This window comes from Carassius auratus, chromosome 14, assembly GCF_003368295.1.
Source record: "Carassius auratus strain Wakin chromosome 14, ASM336829v1, whole genome shotgun sequence".
NCBI lineage: Eukaryota > Metazoa > Chordata > Actinopteri > Cypriniformes > Cyprinidae > Carassius > Carassius auratus.
This window is the reverse complement of record NC_039256.1, coordinates 10,166,407-10,186,783: the sequence shown is the minus strand read 5'-3', so window position 1 is coordinate 10,186,783 and position 20,377 is coordinate 10,166,407. Positions and strand designations below refer to the sequence as shown.

The 20,377-nt window shown below is 37.8% G+C and overlaps 1 protein-coding gene across 3 annotated transcripts in view; it reads left to right on the top strand.

Moving 5' to 3' along the window:
- Nucleotides 1-20,377, top strand: part of nlgn3a (neuroligin 3a) — a 169,354-nt gene that overhangs the window by 93,065 nt on the left and 55,912 nt on the right. For all 3 annotated transcript variants that reach the window (XM_026279858.1, XM_026279856.1, XM_026279857.1), the window contains one exon: nt 11,087-11,272. In XM_026279858.1, coding sequence (XP_026135643.1) covers nt 11,087-11,272 — 186 coding nt within the window. The remainder of the gene's footprint in view (nt 1-11,086; nt 11,273-20,377) is intronic.

Below are 20,377 nucleotides of genomic sequence, written 5' to 3'. Positions count from 1 at the left end.
TATCGTAAATGTTTGATCAAAACAGTTTGTTAACAAAATGTCACATAGCATTTCATATACCTCAGGCAAGTCATCAGTGTACACAGCTCGTTATTTGATAGAAAAAATGAAGTGTAGAGAAGAGCATTTCATGAAATAATAGACTATATAGCTGCTCATTAGTAGGTTATGACAGCCACAGTGTAAATGATTATATTTCAACAACAAATAGAAATTGCATAATTTCCACATACCTGTACACCCCTTCAAAGCAATGATGTTCCGTGATGGCAGTGGCCACTTGCAGCAGGATAATGCATTTGCCACATTGCTCAAATTGTTCAGGAATGGTTTGAGGAACATGACAAAGCGTTCAATGTGTTGCCTTGGCCTACAGTTTCTTTAGATCTCACTCTGACTGAGCATCTAAGAGATGTGATCAGAAACTACTTCACAACTTTTTTTTATATTATAAATAGAACACAGGACATGTCCAGAGATCTTGAGAGTCCATGCCTGACACTTCAGCATTAGGGGAACCTACACTACACAAGGCAGGTGGTTTTATGTTGCAGCTGATCAGACCAAATAGTTGTTCAGATGACTCACCAATATCTATATGTAATTGGACACCCCAAATAAATGTATATTATAAATAGAACTGTTGGAAACCCTGCCACATTAAAAGCTGTAGTGTTCTTAGATCATCAACATGTGGTGCAATCATTATGTTCTGGAATGAAAAACTGTACAAGATTGCGTACAGGCTATTGTAGATAATAGACTTCAAAGGTTATTTGCAGGGGGCAACCGGCACAAATGCCCAGCTCATTACTGTAGCATCACGATACACAGAGTTTCATCCCATATACAGGGCATTAGATGTGTTCCCATTATTTAGCCGGATTAAAAGCTTCAGAGGTTCAAAGCCCAAGTTATGTGTTAAGCTGGAGTTCAGAGCCCCAGGGACACTTCTCAAATCCCTTGCCCAGTGCTTACTTTGCACAAGCAGAGGCTCTTGAAGTCTTAAAGGCAGCAGTTTAGAGAGAGGCCATTTCTCTGAGTAGAGAAGAGAGTTTACACATGAGATAAATCAGCTCTAAAGGTATAGGTCAGTCCGCTGAGACCTGTGTTTTAAATGGGGCTTGCTGTTTCCTGTTCTGCTGCTATCATTGGCTCAGAGCAGCAGCTTACATTAGAGATGCTGGAGCTCATCAACTCATGCTTATTCCCTGAGGTATCAGTCTATCATTCATCCTACAAAGGTCCAAATTGAGTTCATCAGTGTCCACTCACTTTTTCAACAGTATGGATTTCCCCCATTCATTTTTTTTCTATAGATATTTTAAAAAGTTCTCCAATAAAGATACATGATCCCTGAACCCAACCGACCAGTTCTGTGTTGAATCAATATCCAATATTTAGTCATTTCTTTTTTCTTTTCTTTTTTTTTTTTTGCTATAATGTTTTGCATTATAAAAAAAAAAAAAAAAAAAAATATATATATATATATATATATATATATATATATATATATATATATATATATATATATATATATATATATATATATATATATATATATAAACATTTATACCACCAGGTATATATATTTTTTTTTTGCTATAATGTTTTGCATTATATAAAAAAAAAAAAAAAAATATATATATATATATATATATATATATATATATATATATATATATATATAGATAGATAGATATAGATAGATATATAGATATATATTATTATTATTATTATTTTTTTTTTTTTGTCTTTTTTTTGTCCCCAAACGCCAGTGAACCAGCTACAATGATTTATTTTCAGAATTTGGATTATGGTATGAATGTGGTGAGAACCATATTTAATAAATTCGTCCTTGTTTATGTTTAAAAAAAGTAACGAAATGGAATAGATTCACAAATTATGGTGCCAGATATAATACTCATAATACTTATACATTTTCCAGACATACGTCTTGTGAGATTTTGTCTCGCTGTTGGAGTCTTGGCATAGCTGCTTAAATTGTCAACCATCACCCAATGATGATAGATACAAAAAATAAATAAAAAATAAAAAAACACACAACCCTTTCTTTCTATTTTCTACAATAACAGTAATGTTGGGTGGTGTATAGTTTTTCAATATTGAGATTTTTAATGTATCTTTATGTTTTTTTACATAACATTCTTTTTTGCTGTAACTAGTAAAGCAGAACAGATGACCAGTTCACATGCCATTATAACTGAGGTGGCTACAGTTTCATATTAAAATGATCAAAGCACAAAGCTGGTGGTTATGGAAAGCTTCGGCTTCTACATGTAATGTTTAGTTGTTGTTTTTTTCACACGCAGCTATTTAAAGATTGCATTGCATTGCATTTTGCATGGATTTTGATACTTGTTCTGGTCTCTATTTTGGTTAAATATCCTTGTAGAATCATGGGAAAATAAACCGTTTTTTAGAAGCGACTGTTGAGTAGATAGAAACAGAACTTCATTTTGCAATGACAGCAACAATAGAGGACTACAAATGACTGCGCCATTAATGTGAAGTAACTGTTTCCTGAGCAATGATCGCATATCAGTGCAGCCTGTTAAGAAAAACTACTGTCACTTCAGCTTGATAAAGGTGAGTTCGGGCCACAGCCGGAGAAGAGGAATGGTGCGTGTTTGTAATGCATATGTGTGTGTGTTTCTAACCTGCGTGAGAGGATGGAGCAGGTAGTAGTGCTTGGGAACTAATTGAAATGAGAGGCGATGTGCAAGTCTCCTCCAACATCGCCAAGCCATTCGTCAGGGTGACATCACCGTACTCACACCACATCCATCTTCTAGAGCAGGCCCAGGCTTGCACCGCTCGCCGTGATTAATATCCATACCTCCCAACCGCACACCCTCACTCCCAGCGCATTCAAACACTCACACACTGGGAGGCAGTGGACAGCTTCCCCTGTAATCTTCTGTAGAGCTGGACAGCTGTGGTGTGGGCTGCTTTTCCATGCCTACGCCACTGAGGGAAAGGGACTTGGCAAGAAAGAGTGGCGGTGTAGCGCTCCTTTATTGCCCATCCAGTAGGAGAATATGCTGGCTCTGCTGGTAGCTGAACACTCGACAGCCCCCTAATGAGTTGGATGATGTTTTCACCTTTGATTCCAGACAAATTGTTTGCAAAACACAAGACATGGGGCAAGCAAAACCACAAGCCCACAGCAACAACCTGCCAGTTCCTTCCAAATCTGCGCTCATAATTAAAAGAAGAGTTTATTTAATGTTAGAAATGGTCACCAACAAGTCCCCCACATTTTGTTCCAAACTTTGTTCCAATCCTACCTATGTATACTATGTGCATATATTGCAATAGTGTGTAGTCTGTAAGGCAGGGATAGGCAACTTTGGTCCTGGAGGGCCACTGTCCTGCAGAGTTTGGCTCCAACCCTAATTAAACACACCTGAACAAGGCAATAAGTGTTTTCGGGATTACTAGATAGATACAGGCGGTTGAGTTGTTATGAGGGCTGAAGCTAAACTCTGCAGGATAGTGGCCCTCCAGGACCGGAGTTGCCTATCCCTGCTGTAAGGGGTCAATAGTGGTGTAGTATGACAAAAGTCATACAAGTTTGGCATAATATTGTGGTAAGTGTTTTAATTTGCGAGCAAACTCCTCCTTTGAGAATGAGCTCGAACCGTACGATGCCAGAAGGAAAAAGATGGTCTTATCAAAGCAGGCTGTCAGACCGAAAATGAGCGGCGCGACAGCGTTTGGAGTTTTGCATTGCTTTTCTTCAAACTTCTTAGCTAAAGCCCCACCCTCCCCCCAAAGCCTCTCATTATCAGGAGATGAAATCGCAGCTCCCACCTGCGATCGGGGGCGAGCAGCACTTTGAAGATGCTCTGAAATGTGACCGTGTACACCAGCTCCCTTAGACTGATTTGCTTTGATAACCCCCCGTCTGATGTACGCAAGGTTCTGTACTCTTGTAGCTCTGAGGCTGCAGCTTACACTTAGCGTAAAAGCCTTTTGCTGTCTTTGAGATGCAGAGCGAGTCGCCCCCACCCTGACACACACACTTCCATTCAGTGCCATTCAATGCTGGGATGTGATTGATTGGGAAGTGCTCCATGAGAGCAGGGCCGTTCAATGCGCACCACTCTTTTGTCATTCACAGGGTTCCTGCCTGTCCAGAGAGAGAGCATGTCATGTAATCAGATTAAGAGAAGTGCTGTCACAGGACAGGATGGCTAACAGCTGGCCCATAAGCACCCTGATTTACTTTACGCTGCTTACTGTATGCTCCTAAAGGCATTGGACTTTAGTGGAAGCAATCTGTTTTCCAGTCCCAAATTTCCCAGATCGTTTATCCCCGCCTATCAACAATATGGGTTTTTGTTTGTAGCGTTCCACCAAGGCGGATAAATATGACAGGTTTTGTGTCTTTGAGGTGAATGTGTTTAATACCTTCAAAATTGCATGTCCGTTGCAATCTCATCAACTGCTCATTTCGACTGAACTGAAAACCTAAATTCTAAGAATGTATTGCCTGCACAGTTACACACACACACAAACACACACACATTGGTTGTTTCATCTAATAGTAAAGAGTTTGGACTGAGATTCTTCACGACTAGAGCTCTTACTGTTATTAAGAGCTCAAAGATGGAAAGGCGGTCTTGTCAGAGCTCATCTAAATCTAGGTATGACATTCCTCTAATGCTGTCCTATCTTATATCTGCAGTCATTAATTCCATGCAAGTCACTCAATCACAAACCTCTCGTTGATGAATGATGAGATTATATGATTTATAGGTCAATGATGTAGTGTTCATTTTATTTTTCTAGATATATAAAATTATTTTACAATGCAGTACATAGAGACAGTGACTGTAATATGCCTCTTCTGTGATGAATATGTTAATACGTCCAAAATGCCAAATGGATATATATGACTCACAGATATATTAATGTTCAACTTCTCCACATATATCAATGCTGTCGCCATCTTGAATCGGTCAACAAGAGCTGGTTAAATGGATGTTGAAGTTTCCTCAGTGCGCTTCAATTAATTGTAATTCATAGCATTTTCCTGAATTCCTCACAAATAATCAGACTGGCAGACCTAATGTAAAGTCTGTAATGGATATTACACTACTGTTATGAGCTAAGTTAATTTATCATGTCTGTTGAAACAAGCTTGTTTTGTTTTAATATTTACTGAAATAGATATGCAATAAAATGGCTATGCAAATGATTGCTGCCATATACATTTTATAATACATATATTAATTGATATCATGGATATTTTTTGGATAGTTAGACTCATTTATGTATTCTATCTAGCTTGGGTTTCTAATCTTTAGATTTCAATCGTGTTTTGTTTTTCAACTGCAATGTGCAGAAGGCAATACAGGAAGCCATTTTATGTCATGAGGGGAAATAAATCAAGAAAATCAAAAAATAGGCGACTGATAACTTTTTTGTGACATGGCATTTAAGTACTGAGCAATATTAATTAACTACATTTACTGACTATATGGTAAGGGTTAGGGTTAGGGTTAGGGTTTGGCTTAGGTTTACTTGCATGTAATTTTGCCTAATTTATTGTTATTAATAGTAAGTGTATGCAACGTGTAACAAGAAACACCTTAAAATAAAGTGTTGCCCTCTATTTAAATGATATATGTGGGGGGGAAATACACATTTGAAAGAACTGTGTATTCAAGGTATAAGGAAAATATTGTTAAAATAATGTTATTATATTTCATTAGTTTTTACACTTCTTGACATTATCACTAAAAGTCATCCAATTGCAGAATCAAAACATATGAAAACCAGCATAAATAACCCATCAATTCAAAACAGGAAGACAATAGAATGATTGTTAATGGATTAATGAAATTCTGACAAAGTGAATTTCTGAAATACCATCTCAGTATTTGAGAGCAAAACAAGCCTCACCCCATATTTTCTCAGATGCCATTCATTACATGCTGGAAGCACATCTATTTCACATAGAAATCTCTAGTTGTGGCCTCTTCTTTTCCACCCCTCCATCAGAAAGTGAGCAGAAATGGGATGTGAATGGGCCCCAGTGTTCAGAGAGCCTTAAAAACAGCTCTCTTGTTCTAGCCTTCCCCCAACTTCCCAGACTCATCACTGAAGCGCCAGCGAGTGTCTTTGAAGAGAGGACTGTACAGTGATACAAATGGCAATCCCCCTCCCCGCCCCTGCCAAGCCCATTTTCTTTTCAAATCCCATATTTTCCGGAATTCAGTGGCCTGACAGGGAGGTTGAGGTCTGGGAAGAAGGAATTGCTCCCCTGCAGTGAGGGGTGGGGGAATCCAGAATCCTTAAAGGAAGCGGGAACACATTGCCTCTTTATGTTTTTTTGAGGGTGGCCTTCCCTTTCCCTCATCATCCTCACCCCAGTGTCCCTCATTCAGCCCTGGGGAGAGAATGGAGGGGGTTATGAGGCTGTCAAGGCTGTGATTGTGTAGCTAAGGATGGGAGACTGGCAGAGAGTTCAGACACACAGACAGCCTTGTTAGCTGGCATCCACACTGAAGGAGAGAGAGGAAGACAGACTGGCTGATGTCGAACGCTTCTACTCCATTGCATCATCCTCTTCCTCCCTTCCATATTGTCTTCCTCTATTACTAACAAAGCCTCTCTCTTAAGCTCAGTAACGAGTATCATGTATTTTGGTTTCGGCTTCAGAGACATTAGCGGGAGAACTCACCAAAAAATTAAAACATTGTCATCATTTACTCACTCTCAAGACTTTGATCTTCGATACAAAAATGAAGACCTTTTTAATATTCTCTCCCAAAATGTTCCATTGTTTGAAAGTATATGTATTCAAGATGTTGTAAAAGCTGTCTATATCACTTGAGCAGTTTAATCCAAGTCTTCTGAGGAGACGCAGTTGCTTTATTATGATGAGGAGATTTAATTTAGGCTTTTATTCATATATAAACATAATTCTTAAACTGCAAAATACCAAGTCAAACACTACCTGGTTTTCCCATGGCACACATTTTGAGTCAATTTGCAGTAAAATGTTTTTATTTATAAATATATTTGAACGTTAAAGATGTGTCATTGCCCCCATGCCCAGAGGAAGCATGGGAAGTTTTGGGGTCTGCGCCATCTAATGGCCATTGAACTAGAATTATGTGCTTATTAATTTATAATATTCTCAACTTATTTTCTTATGGGCAAGATTTTAATTCTTCATGCCAAAGTAATACAGGTAAATGTTTATTTGGAGATAATTATTAAATTGAATGAGATGTTTTCACCAGATTTGACAGAATTGTGTAAGGCCAGAGATTCCCACAATTTACAGAATGGGAGTGGAAAAGCAGGACTGGGCAACTTGTTGGTGTGAAAAAGACATCAAATCATCAAATTGGTTCTAACTGCAGAACCATAGGTCCGATTGACCTTAGAAATAACATACACTGTCTTTGTCTAGTCTGTGATGATCTTTAATAAATATGGCCACTATTCTGATGTCATCATGTCATGAAGTATCTTAGCCGGCATCTCTGCAATGCTTTGGCATATTGAAATTATTTATGGTTATTATTTGTCTAAATCTCTACCAGGCTTGGCCCTGATAGATGCCACTTGCAACTATATGTATTATTATATTTATTTGTCTAAAGTGACATTCTAATATACAGTAGATGATTCTAAAAATGCCAAGCGTGTGATGTTTTGGGCTCTTGAGAACACATGAAATGCAGAACCGATTTTGATATTCCAAGCATGAGGGTTTCTGATGAGCCGTCCAGGTGACAGGGTGGATGAACGGAGGGCGAAGCATAGGATGGACAGCAGCGTGCAATCAGCCTGACGGCTTTAGTGATGAAAGAAGGTGAGGAAATCTCAGTGGGTTTGCTGTATATTTAATGTGCTCATATTCCAGTGTCAGTTCCTGCCCAGCTCCCACCAGCTCAATGTCATGTCATTGTTGCTGCATCGATCGATATCTGTGTGTGCGATTGAGCCAAAAAGTGTTTTACAATGGTGGAATGTGAATGTGCAGGATTGGCCTGAGACACAGCTCTCACCCTCTTTCAGTCTGCTTTGTGAACAAGAGCTATTGTTAAAAGCACTATGTAGATAAAGCCGAAAACTCTTATAGGAGAGTCTGTGTTTCATCACCTTTAGTGATGTTAAGTACTACTGATATCTGAAGTCACCTTATGAGCTTTTTTCTGCATAAAATTGCCTGTGGAAAGCATATTCCATTCCCCAAAGGGATAATAATATTGGTATGCATTGCATTATCATCAAATTAACAAGTGCCATCACCTCTAGAGGTCATACATGATGCTGATAATGTACAGATAGCGGATTGCATTGCTTTGTGTACAATTCTGTGAGAGTCCTACACAACATAAACATAGTGAAATTATGCAACAGGCAATAACAGATTGAAGCAAAGCAAATATAATGGCTCGTCCAACCTCAGTATGACCCCAGTGCTTTGGAAATTGTACAGCAGCCCTGTATAAAAGCCATGGTGCATAAAAAAACATCTTTATGTAATCTTAATTGCTTTCCAAAGGAAACATTCGCTACCACATTTCCAATTAAAATACAATCACAAACCATGGAGAATATATTTTTAAATGTAGCCTGTGGGATTGTTTGCTTCGTCTTCTGTTATAGTCCTGGATCTTGTTTCCAACTTATCATGAACACCCCAATTTAAATAGAATCATTTTCAGTCCAAGTCATTCCTACTTGTTTTTAAGACCATTTGTTGTGTTTTTATGTCAAATGTATAACAGATTAAAACAAAGGAAGAATAATAATAACAATAAAACAAAGATTATAAAATAATTAACTAAACAGAATTAAAACCCATATTCATAATTAGGTTATAAAGTATGCCAAAGACATGTCATTGTAATGGGATGTTGACAGAAAAAAAAAGAATACAAGAGGTTTTACATGTGTGTTATTACTACATTATTATAATTTTATACATAAAATTGCTGCTCTTTTACACCTTTAGTTGTGTGATTTGGTGAAATCTCACATCTCACTCGCAGCAAATAGTCGCATGTTTGATTGTGCTCATTAACGATATTTGAGAAGCAAAATGCAGCGGTGTGTTTTGCATGAATATAAGTCAATTAACTTGCATTTGATTCGACGTGCAGCTCTACGTCAATATAAAGTGACATAATGAAGTGCAGAATGTCTGCCAATGCCCTTGAGATGTTCAGGAAAGCTGCTCTCTTAAAACCTATTTCCTTTATCAATGCATGCTCCTCTATACAGGAAGCAGCCTTTCAAAAAAACATGGTTTATTTGTTATGCTAATATATTACATGCTATTTAATTGATTTGATCCCGATGAAAGCACAATATAAAAGGATTTGGGGAACAAGATGGTGAACCTTCCTCCACCTTCCATGCAGAACCGTCCATGCAGGAGCAGCACTCCCTCACACAACAGTCGTTTGCTGATTTGCAGTAAAGAGGTGTTTAATCACTGTCCATTCAGTGTGCTAACATGCTAATGCTAAGCTGTGTCCAAAAATAAGACAGCTGCCTCATTTGCATTTTTGCGTAAAGATACCTCCTAAGGAATTCAATGGAATTCAATTCCATTTCTTGGAAGAAATTGAATCATGCATTATGAATTCATTTTTTTTCTTTCAACTGCTTCATAAGATGGCACTTTTTTATTCTTTTCACTAAGTGAATGATACAACCAGATGAAGGCAACTCAGCAGACCAGAGGTCATAATATTGGATTCGGACATGCTTCCTGTTTTCGAGCTTTCAGCCTCTGCTAGCAAACTGAGATTACATGCAGTTGGTCTGTCAGTATATTATCCATCACTTAATGGTTTCTTAATTGTAGAGAGAAATTATCTTCAATTCTAATACTCTTCTGCTTTATTTGATCACCATGTCAACAATTTGCCACAATCAATATAGCACATTTCATAAAATATTGCTGGATTTACACATGGTGTAGCACTACAGCACATGTTGGGTCTGCTTTAACTGGATTGCAGGTGGTTATTGAATACGATGCAGGGGTTTGCATGGAAATTCTGCATGCTAAAGTCGCACAGCTGTTTAGTGAATCTCCTCTTATCTCTCTCGCCCACTCTCCTCTTCTCTATTTCAGTCTCTTGCTTTCTCTCTCACATATGCACGAACACACAGTACCAAACATGTTAACACCAGCCTAGCAATTTGAGGCCACCCCTCTAGAGATGTCGGGCTGTCAAAGCTAACCATCCAGTGTCGAAGTGAAGACAGGAAGCAATCCAGAAAAAAACATTTAACCTCTGTGTATCAGAAAATTCATTTCTCTGTTAGCAGTGCTAATAATAGCTCTTCTGGGAGGCAACATGTAGATGAACATTGTTTCAGTCTTGTTTCTCTATTCCCTGCAAACAAATCTAGCTAGAAATTCTGATTAAGCACAACAATATGGTTGAGCACAAATAGTAGTCAATGCACTATCAATACTGAGTTCTGCATTTGCTTTTATTGTTTTGTAATGGTGCATATTTTCCTTGAAATGTCCTTCTAGAGCAGTACACTATTATTTCTACTATTTTACTTTTTTTTCTTCTTTCTGATTATATAAAAATTTGTTCAACTTACAATGCAATTCAATGGAATGCGATGCGATGCAATGCAAAAAATAAAAAATAAATTGTGAGTGGTTGTGTTTGCAAGTGTATACACTTGCCAAGGTATATGGAGAAATGAATTGCATTGCTGTGCAGTTTCTGAGCTTTTAAAGCCAAAAGAGGTCACCCTTCCATGATATTCTGATTTTAAGGTATGCCCATGAGTTTCTCAATCGAATTGATTCTATGCATTTTTTTTCCGCTCATTTTGTCATCTATCGGGCAAAATGTTGTAATGCTCAAAAAATAAGCAGCACACCTCTGATCAAAGAGCTGAGGTATAATCCATTGTCCACTGTACTGTCTAAAGTCCATTGAAAACAATGTGAGACCAATTCAGAAGTTTTAATCTATGAGTTTGTTTGACAAGCCTTAAGAAGGATCCTCAGGTGCTACAGGTTCTCTTAACACTATCTGCCCGTGATCTGTTACAGGGTTCCTCAGCACAGGAGACCAGGCTGCTAAAGGGAATTATGGCGTTTTGGACCAGATCCAGGCTCTGCGCTGGATAAGTGAGAACATTGGCTATTTCGGCGGTGATTCCAACCGCATCACTGTTTTTGGATCAGGAATCGGTGCCTCTTGTGTGAGCCTTCTTACCCTGTCCCACCATTCTGAAGGTGAGAACATTTCATTCCACAGAAGAAAAAGAAATGTCTTTGTCAAATTAAAATCCCCTTAATACTCAACTCTTTGTATCACAATGCAAAGGACTGAAAAAAGTAATATCGTGTGTTAATAGCTTAAGCTCTTTCCATGGACAACTCAATTAGTTTGTAAAAAAATAAGGAAAAATCCATTAACAGTAGTAAATTATTAATGCATTTTGAAAATATAGTTATATATTAGTTTAAAAAGTAGACATTCATTGTGTTTCTTTTCTGTTGACAACCTGTTTGAGATTTTGCATAAAACTCCAAAGTTCTTTTAATTGATGTCAGCGATGAAGGACAGTCAGCTAGCAATGAATTCTAAACAAAGTGTGTAAATTAACATGCATAGTAGTTATGGATTTAAGCAAGTGTTTTTTCACAGGACTTACCAAGGTTACAATTATCATCTTGTACCATATCATTGTGGAAGACAGAGGTTTTTCCGATATGTGATGTAATTATAGAAAAGTCGACTGGTTTTGTGGGTTTCCATGACATCCAAAGAAACTGTTGAACTTGAATATGTTTGATCATAAAACAAGTGTTCAGTATCATAAGACAAGTGTTAACCCTAACAATCAACTCCTTTGCGATAAATATGTATATACTATGCAAGCAACACATTCACTACATTATAAAGATAAACGTGTTGTAAGCCGTGACATTGTACATGTTGAGATAAGTAATTGATATAATCTGTTGGAGACTATTGTAAAGGAAGCCACTGTAATTTTCTTCTATATAGATTGAAGGTTGTGTCTGGCTTTCTCTATTAAGCAATCATTGAAGTTTCAGATAAGGTCTTAGGTTGTTTCTACACTTCGCTTCCTGTCATGAATAATTTTGCATGTTTGTTTGCATTCTTCAGATTGCATCAGTACATCATTAATTGCTTTGATTTACTTTGGTTTTGAATAGATTTCCTTTACCATAAATGCATTTTCTATTCATATATTCCATTTTGCCAGGCCTCGTGTAGCATGTTATTATATGGTCAAATCAACCGCCTCATTCCTCAGTAAATTGGATATTACCAATGCTGATGTTTCCCCTGAAAGGAGTATATTCCCTACTTGGTTTGATTAGATCAAAAAGCAGCACTGGGAGGAGCTTGGTTTTACTGACAGCCTCTATAAACTATCAGGATCCTTTAAAAAAATAAAAAATGAAACCGAAATCCTGCTATTGCAAAAAGGTGTACTCGCCACAAGTGTACTCGCCTACCAATATCAATCAGCTAGCTCTGCAATACTTCTCAAAGCTGTGTTTTTAGCCATCACAGCAAGGGAAAGGAAAAGGATTACGAAATGGTGATGGTAAGGCTTAGAGGAATGTAGTAGTAAATAATCCATTTGCTCTTTTATAAAAAGGTAGATGTCATCACTTGAAGATTGAGAAATACAGTTGCCTTGCATATATATATAGTGCTTATTAGCACAACATAGTACTACCATTTAGACTAAGGCATGGGAGACAAGTGAAGAAACACGTTCAACAAAGTGTGCCATTCGTGAGAAATACTTAAAAAATAAAAAAATGAACACTCCGGAGATGATGTTGGAAGGTTTTTAACTTATCTTCAGTTAGTAACCTTAACAAATGTCCTTAACAGAATGTTTTTTTTTTTTACTTAATTGTGGTTGGGAACCTGATACACAAATATATGTTAAGGTATTTTAATTTTCAAATCAATGTATCTAATTTTATGGAACATCTTAGCAATGCTCTCACAGTTTATCCAAAGGAAAAATGCAATTTCTTGGTATTTGTGCTCTCTGAATGTTGATCGTTCTGCTAATTATCAATAGCTAATTATACAATTGATCTTTGAGTAAATCAAAGAACATCTTCTGATGAAACAAATTTCAAGCACTGTCCAGCTGTTGAACAGGGCAAATCGAAGCTGAAATCCCACTGCAGGTGAATCCCACCCACAGTGCAGGAGCCATTCACATTTCCCCTGACCCTGAACCCCGGGAAAACACAATTACCTGAATCCCATCATCTGAAATACCAAAGGCCCGGATCAAGAAACACTTCAGCTCCATCCTCGCAGTGCAGTGCAGTGTGTGAGATTGAGTGTGTTGCTTGCTTGGCAACTGTGTGTATTTGTGGTGGTGTTAATGAGGCCACTGTGACCTGTCTCCTCCTTGCAGTCTGGCTCATCATCTTATGGGGCCTGCTGCTCCCACATGGAGCTCGCCCTGTCTGGGCGTGTGGCAGGCCAGGAAAGAGGGCTTCATCTATCAGCCCACTCCACCGCAGGAGTTAGTCTGCCCGCCAGGCCCCTGCTGTGGGATGGATTGCAGATGTACCCCACTGTCCTCCTCCATCATCAAGTTTAGGGCAATCATCTGCCTTGCTTCTTTGATGGAAATGGGGACCTTACGTAAAGGGAGAACACATAGGTGGTTCTGTATCATTTATGTATATAGAGATTCTGTGATATACAGCTTGTGATATACATCCATCTGTTAGCATTCCCATAATGTGGTTTGCACAAGTGGGAGATTGTTTCTGGATCAGCATCCTTTATTGGTCGTGCAACAACATTAAACTGTCATTGCCCCTTTAAGGCAGGGTGTCTGGTCTTGCTCTGGGAAGGCCACCTTCCTGCAGAGTTTAGCTCTAAATATATAGTTTAGTCATGAAACTCTAGATGGCGCAGGCTGATGGTTGTTAACGTAACTGATGATATTCAGAGAATTAAACGACCTGGCACAAACTGATTGATTCATGCTTCATATGCAGCCTATGAGCTTACTTGCTTTACATTTATATAGCTGGCTAGCATTCACTAGAGATTCCTGCAGCACGCTTTTCACAGTTTCTCTGAAACCCTCCACCTTCCCCAGTTCCACCTGTATAGATCTGCTACGGTTTACTTTATATGCTATTTGTTCAGCAGCAGTATGTCTTAAATACTCACAGCATTATATCACCCTATGCACTGACAATAGCAAGTTAATTTACTTGTTCGCAGCAGCAGCAGCAATAATCTACAACTACAGCAATAACCAGCAGCAGCAGCTGTGTAGCAGATCTATTCTGCATAGACCAAATACACTTATATTGTCATATCTATCACCATGCTAAATTCCTCAGAGAGTTATCATGATTAACTCTAATTAAATACACTTGAATCGTCTAATTATGGTCTTCAGGATTTCTCAAAACTTCTAATGCAGGTGTGTTGGAGCAGGTGAAAACTAAAATTTGTAAAAAGGTGACCCTTCAGAAGCAAGTTTGGACAGCCCTGGTTTAGTGTTTTTGTTAGAGCCAACCAACCACCAATGCATTCTGAGATCTGTACCTTTAGAGTTAGAGCCAACCAATCACTGGTGTCAGGTTTTAAGCGTAGAGCTTAGGCGGGGATGTTCAGCCTTCACACACCTGGGGTCTCATTTATAAAACTCCCTGTAGACTACATTTTAAAAGCGTATGTATGCACAAAAGCTAGATTCTGTGTACACACTAAAGTTTTCACATTTATAAAACCATGCGTATGCCAGAACCTGTGCAAAAATTCCTTCATAAATCCCAGTCAGGGTAAATCCCATCTCCTCCCAGAAATCACCATATATGGAGCTTATAACGTCTAGTTTTACTATGCATAACCTCACTTGCATATCATTTCCATGCATAGTCCCATCCACATGACACCATGTTTAACACCATTAAAGGTACGAGACATTAAGGAAATATGAGATATGAAATTTGTGTCATACATAATTTTTTATTGCTGAGAATCATTTAATATCATTGTTATGTTTTAGAATAAATATATCAAAATATCTATAAAACAAGACCGTTTAAAATGGTTCTCAGATAAATATCTTAAAATAGAGTTGATCTCATTCTTTTACACTGGTCAAATAATATTTCAGTTATTTTAAACAATTCAACTCAAATTAAATGTATACAGTTTTGCTGATAAGGTGAACATCTTTAGCTATTTTTAGTGGAAACAGATAGGCCTATATTTACTCATTTCTCTACTTTGGGCAGTTTTTCACTGGCATGGGCTACTTTTGTCATGCAGACCTGGCAACCCTGACTGTTTGGAGCATAGCAGACGCATTCAGCTTAGTGTAGCACGCGTTTTACAATCTGAACTAAATAATTTCTATTTAAAAAGCCAAATGAAGTTGGGGAGGCAAATAATGTAATCAGTGTACGACCAAGCAGGACCCGCACTTCATTTTTTGAAGGGCCATTCCTGCCCGCAGTTAAAATAAAACCACCTGCCCTCACAAGATTTGTGTTGGGTCCAGCAGGATCTTAATCCCAATACAGCCCTTTAGTCCAGACTCTCTGTAGGAAGTTGGCTCTCCAGGAGCAGAATTTGACAACCCTGGTTTAAAGGGATTGCTAGGGCCTTGCACAAACACCAGTCTGTGCCTCTTAATAAGTTTAGAGTGTGGGACTCTTTTCAACCAGCTAGTGTCATCTAACATCAAAGATAGGTTAGGGTCAGGGCTAGGTGTGTCCTGCTGTATCCCAGCAAATCACATAGTTCAGAGAAGTGTCCAGATGTTCTTTTCTGAGCTCTTGACCATGCCGGCTCCTGGCTGGGGACCTGCCATTGCCCCCTCCTTCAAATGCATTTCACCTTTCCATCGCCTGTTTTTCTAGCATCAGTGCACAGAGAGGGAGAGCAAACTAGAGGGCAGGAGAATGATGGCGAGAATAAGGAGCTCTAAATCAAGGACAATACCCACTCGTGTGTGTTATTATCTATTTGGCATAAGGCAGGCTCAAACTGAACAAGCAGATTTGCCTTTTTCTTTCTCTCTCCTAATAATAATTATGATGTCAAATGAGAGATGGCTCCACGGGCTGCTGCTGGAATATTAAACAACTGGCGCTTTCGCTGTGTGTGTGTGTGTGTTGGAAGATTGTTGGAGGCCTACCAACAGTGTTACTGAAGGTCATCGGGAGTCCGTTTTTTTTCTATTCCTGTAACTAATCAGCCTAAAAGCTCTGCTCGCGAGGACATGCTCCCCTTTTAATGGAAAGTCTCATACATTAAAGGGGACTCGCGGGGGGCTACGTTGGAGGATTCCTTCTACCCATGTCAGCTCTCGTTTTTTATGAAGACTTTTGGGTTATTGAGGACCATAAATATGCACACTTAAATTGTGTTAGTTTTATTAGCGAGATGCTATTCATGGGGGTTGCTTTGTGATGCACGACTTTCAAGCGTTAACACTTTGAGTTACAAAACTGTGCATGAATAAGAGGCACTCGAGTCTAATGAGCGAAGTGAGATGATGGTTTAACAAAGACTACATTGAACAAATACACATCAGACGTAGTGACACAAAATGTTAGGGAATGAAGACATATTGTATTTGCTGTGACATTACAGTAAAAATAATGCACAGATAATTCCCAGCCAGTTGGCATGGCAAGTCAAATCTTATTTTATTTTTTTTTATTTTTTTTGTTATGAGTGAATATGGTCTTGTTATAATTGAAGCCGTAATGTGGTTATACTTAAAGTGATAGTGTCTCGTATAGTGAATAGGGGCTTTGAAAAGGAATCAAACTTCTTTATGACTTTATTATTATACACATTTAAGTTAAGCAAGTCCATTTGCTTTAAGTATACTGAAAGCACTAAGTTTAACTGAACATCCTCAATCACTCCACACAATGTTTTTACACGTCACAACAGTTATTCACGCCTGTGCTTTTCTGCTAGAATTGAGAGATGGCGCCTAACTTCTTAAATAATTGCACTTGTCTTTCAGCTCTGTTGATTTGACTAATTTCAAATATTTGAAGTGACAAAGCTTTAAAAATGCTGGGTGTTGTGGAGATGGTCCTCTTTTTGTGCAAAACAGGTTGTGAATAATTGCATTTATTTCAGAAAACCTAATAACGTATGCTCAGGGAATATTGCCCCATCACACTTTGACTAAAGTCTGTGCAGGAGGGGATTATGAAAATACTTAGCAAACAATCATGCGCTAGCATTAGCTTTATTTTGAAATCAGATTGTTTATTCATCTTGTACATTTGAGTCACCAGAGTGAATGAATGCTACTGTATTTGACAAATAATAATTTACACATTGTGTATTTCTTATCATATTATTCAGTCGAATTCAAAGTATAAATGTGTATAACAAGTATCATGCAGTAGCAAAAAGAAAAAAAAAACATTTTATTTATTTAGGGTCTGAATATTGTAATCTCAAACAAATATTTTGTGCACAGTTTGCTTGAAATTAAATTGATGTCCCATAAATAACAGTATTTGTTGAGTCTGTTTTTGAAGAGAGACGTTAAGTCCAAAATCATGAAAAAAAAAAAATTAACATTTTAAATGTCCACAAAAGTTGTCAAATATGTAACTGAAAAGCCCATTCTACCAAAAAATTCGTTTTTTGACCATGTGAGCAGCATCATATGATGTTGTTTTCTTCGTGATTTAACCATTATGTGTCAGAGGACACCGTGTGTGTGCTTAGCTACTGTAAATGTGCTCTAATAAGGTATAAAAACATACTCAGAGCGGTGAACATCTAAATGGATGGATGGATATAGTGTAACTTGAGGTGTAGTGCTTATTCGGAGTGTGTACTGACATACAATTGGTCCAAAACATAGTTGACAAACTCACTAGTGAACCCAACCTTTCACTTGTAATATTAAAACTGTGTTTAAAATGACTTGTACTGTGTGTTAACGTGAAATGAATGTTAAATCATAGAATGAGCCAACTGCTAACTGTTGTTCTGGTGTTGTTAGTAAAAATAGTCCCCTTTTTGGTCCATTTTTTGGTTATTTTGGTCTCAGCAAACTCTACCAGTGTCATAAAGGTCGCAGGCAATGACGTGCATGCAAAAATCTAATGCAGTCATTATTTTAGGAGTTCATTTTGATTTGGATGTGACCGAAATAATGTCAGTGTGGGTGAGTTGATGAATTTGTAATTATTCTGCTCATTGCCACAATTTTGAGCCACTGAGGCAGATGTACAGACCGATTGCAAACATGAGAGTAAAGCCTTATCACAATCACAGTAGTATTGAGACAGTAACTTGTTTTGTATGACATTTCATCCACATTAATCTTTTCCACCTTCACATTTAAGACTTGCTAGAGGATCTCAGTGAGACTGTAATAAGCTCAAGCGAAACTAAAGAAAGATGCCTCGCTTTAAATCTTTACCCAGTGGCCTTGCTGTTAGTTTTCTTACGTGCACTGCCTCTTCATATAAGAATACATTAGCTGTCTGGAGCAACAGTGAAACATGTCTTAAGGCTTGAAATAAATGTGAACAGAAATATTAACAGACTGGTTTGATATTTCTGACACGGTGGTCAAGCTATCTTTGATGGAGGAATGGTTTTTCTATTTCCTGGGTCTTTGGACAAAAACAGTCCATGTGACCCCATTTCAAGTAGCTGGTGAGCACAACCCCATTCTGCAAAATGTCAGAAAAACAGGCTAAAACATGTACATCAAGAGCCTCTCTGTAAATTCACATTTGACCTTTAGAAATGACAGAAATCTGGCAGTATCCATTCTCTTGCATTCCCTCTGAAATACAATCTTATCCCACCCAGTGACAAACGTATAAAGACTTTTATTAACATTCTAATTAATACATTAATGTTTTGTGTCATTTTTCTAAAATAAGTAAATGTAAAACAAAATATTCTATTTTAAATTATGTTTTATTTATCAGTTCAAACCGAGCATCAGAATGGGGAAGAATGGGGATTTAAAGGTACAATTTTGCAGATATTTGCAGTAAAATATCCAAAGACCACCAGGCTAGTGTTATATATTTTGTCCAGCTGATTACTAACAATATCTCTAATGTTTTCAACTACTTGTAAATCATGAAAAAATCCCCATTCTAAACAGTGACACCGGGCAGTGTAGTCGCCTGTCAATTATGTTAGTTCTTCTTCTTCTTAGTTTTACGGCAGATTGCAACCATGGCTTATCAGGTGCATATCGCCACCTACTGTATTGGAGTATGTAGCATGGCTATGAATCTAATGACGTTATTTACCCTTTATTAGCGCCTTTACTGACGTAGAAACCACATGACAACAGTGTTTGGTCAAATGCTGAAGTAGCTTCGCGTCAAACTTCAACTAGAAAGAGATGCCAATCTCGCTTGTGTTTTACTCGACAGGTGAGTTGTTTCGATTCGTATCTTTACAGAAAATGTATGCTATTATAACGATCAACAAGATTAGTATTATGGGGCATACACCCCAAACACGGGGCATCGTGTCTCTAGACCTGTGTGAGGACACGTCTGTTCCATAGTCTGATCGCGTCTTTGCATTGACTTTGTATGTAATCTACTCGCGCAAATCCGTGATTTATCTGTCTGCCTGATTGATGAAAATCAGCGGTTGGGTTGAAGACAACAAATCCCATCATTCCACCCTCCTTCTTAGCGTCATCAAACCACGCGATTGTTATTGTTTTGGTAGTGCACCCTCTAGGGGCAGGTGACTTTGAATGTGGCATGGTTGTTGGTGGTCTGAGTATTTCAAGAACTGCTGATCTCCTTGTTACAACTGAGGCATGTAGAAGAGCATTTCTGAACACACAACATGGCAAACCTTGAGAACAGCATGCCAGACATTAGAAGATCGAAAACAGTTGCCTATATATACATATATATATTTATATATATATATATATATATGTGTATATATATATATATATTAGGGGTGTAACGGTTCACAAAATTCACGGTTCGGTTCGGTTCGATACACTGATGTCACGGTTCGGTTCGGTACGGTTCGGTACGTTTTAGATACAGCAAAAAGAAAAAATTGGCAGATAAATTTCCTTGATTTTTATTTAAATGTTTTATTTATTAAAACTAACAAAGTATGTGTTTTTTTTTTTTTTTTTTTTGTTTTTTACATTGAACAATGATGGAGCTATTCTTTACCCATCTTCTATGGTGTTTTCTTAGCAGCATACTGTATAAAACAAAAATAGCTCCTTATAAAAAATTTTTACAAATTAAATGTAATATTGTTGTAGTAGTTATGAACAAATACAAAGATGTAACTCTTTTTATATT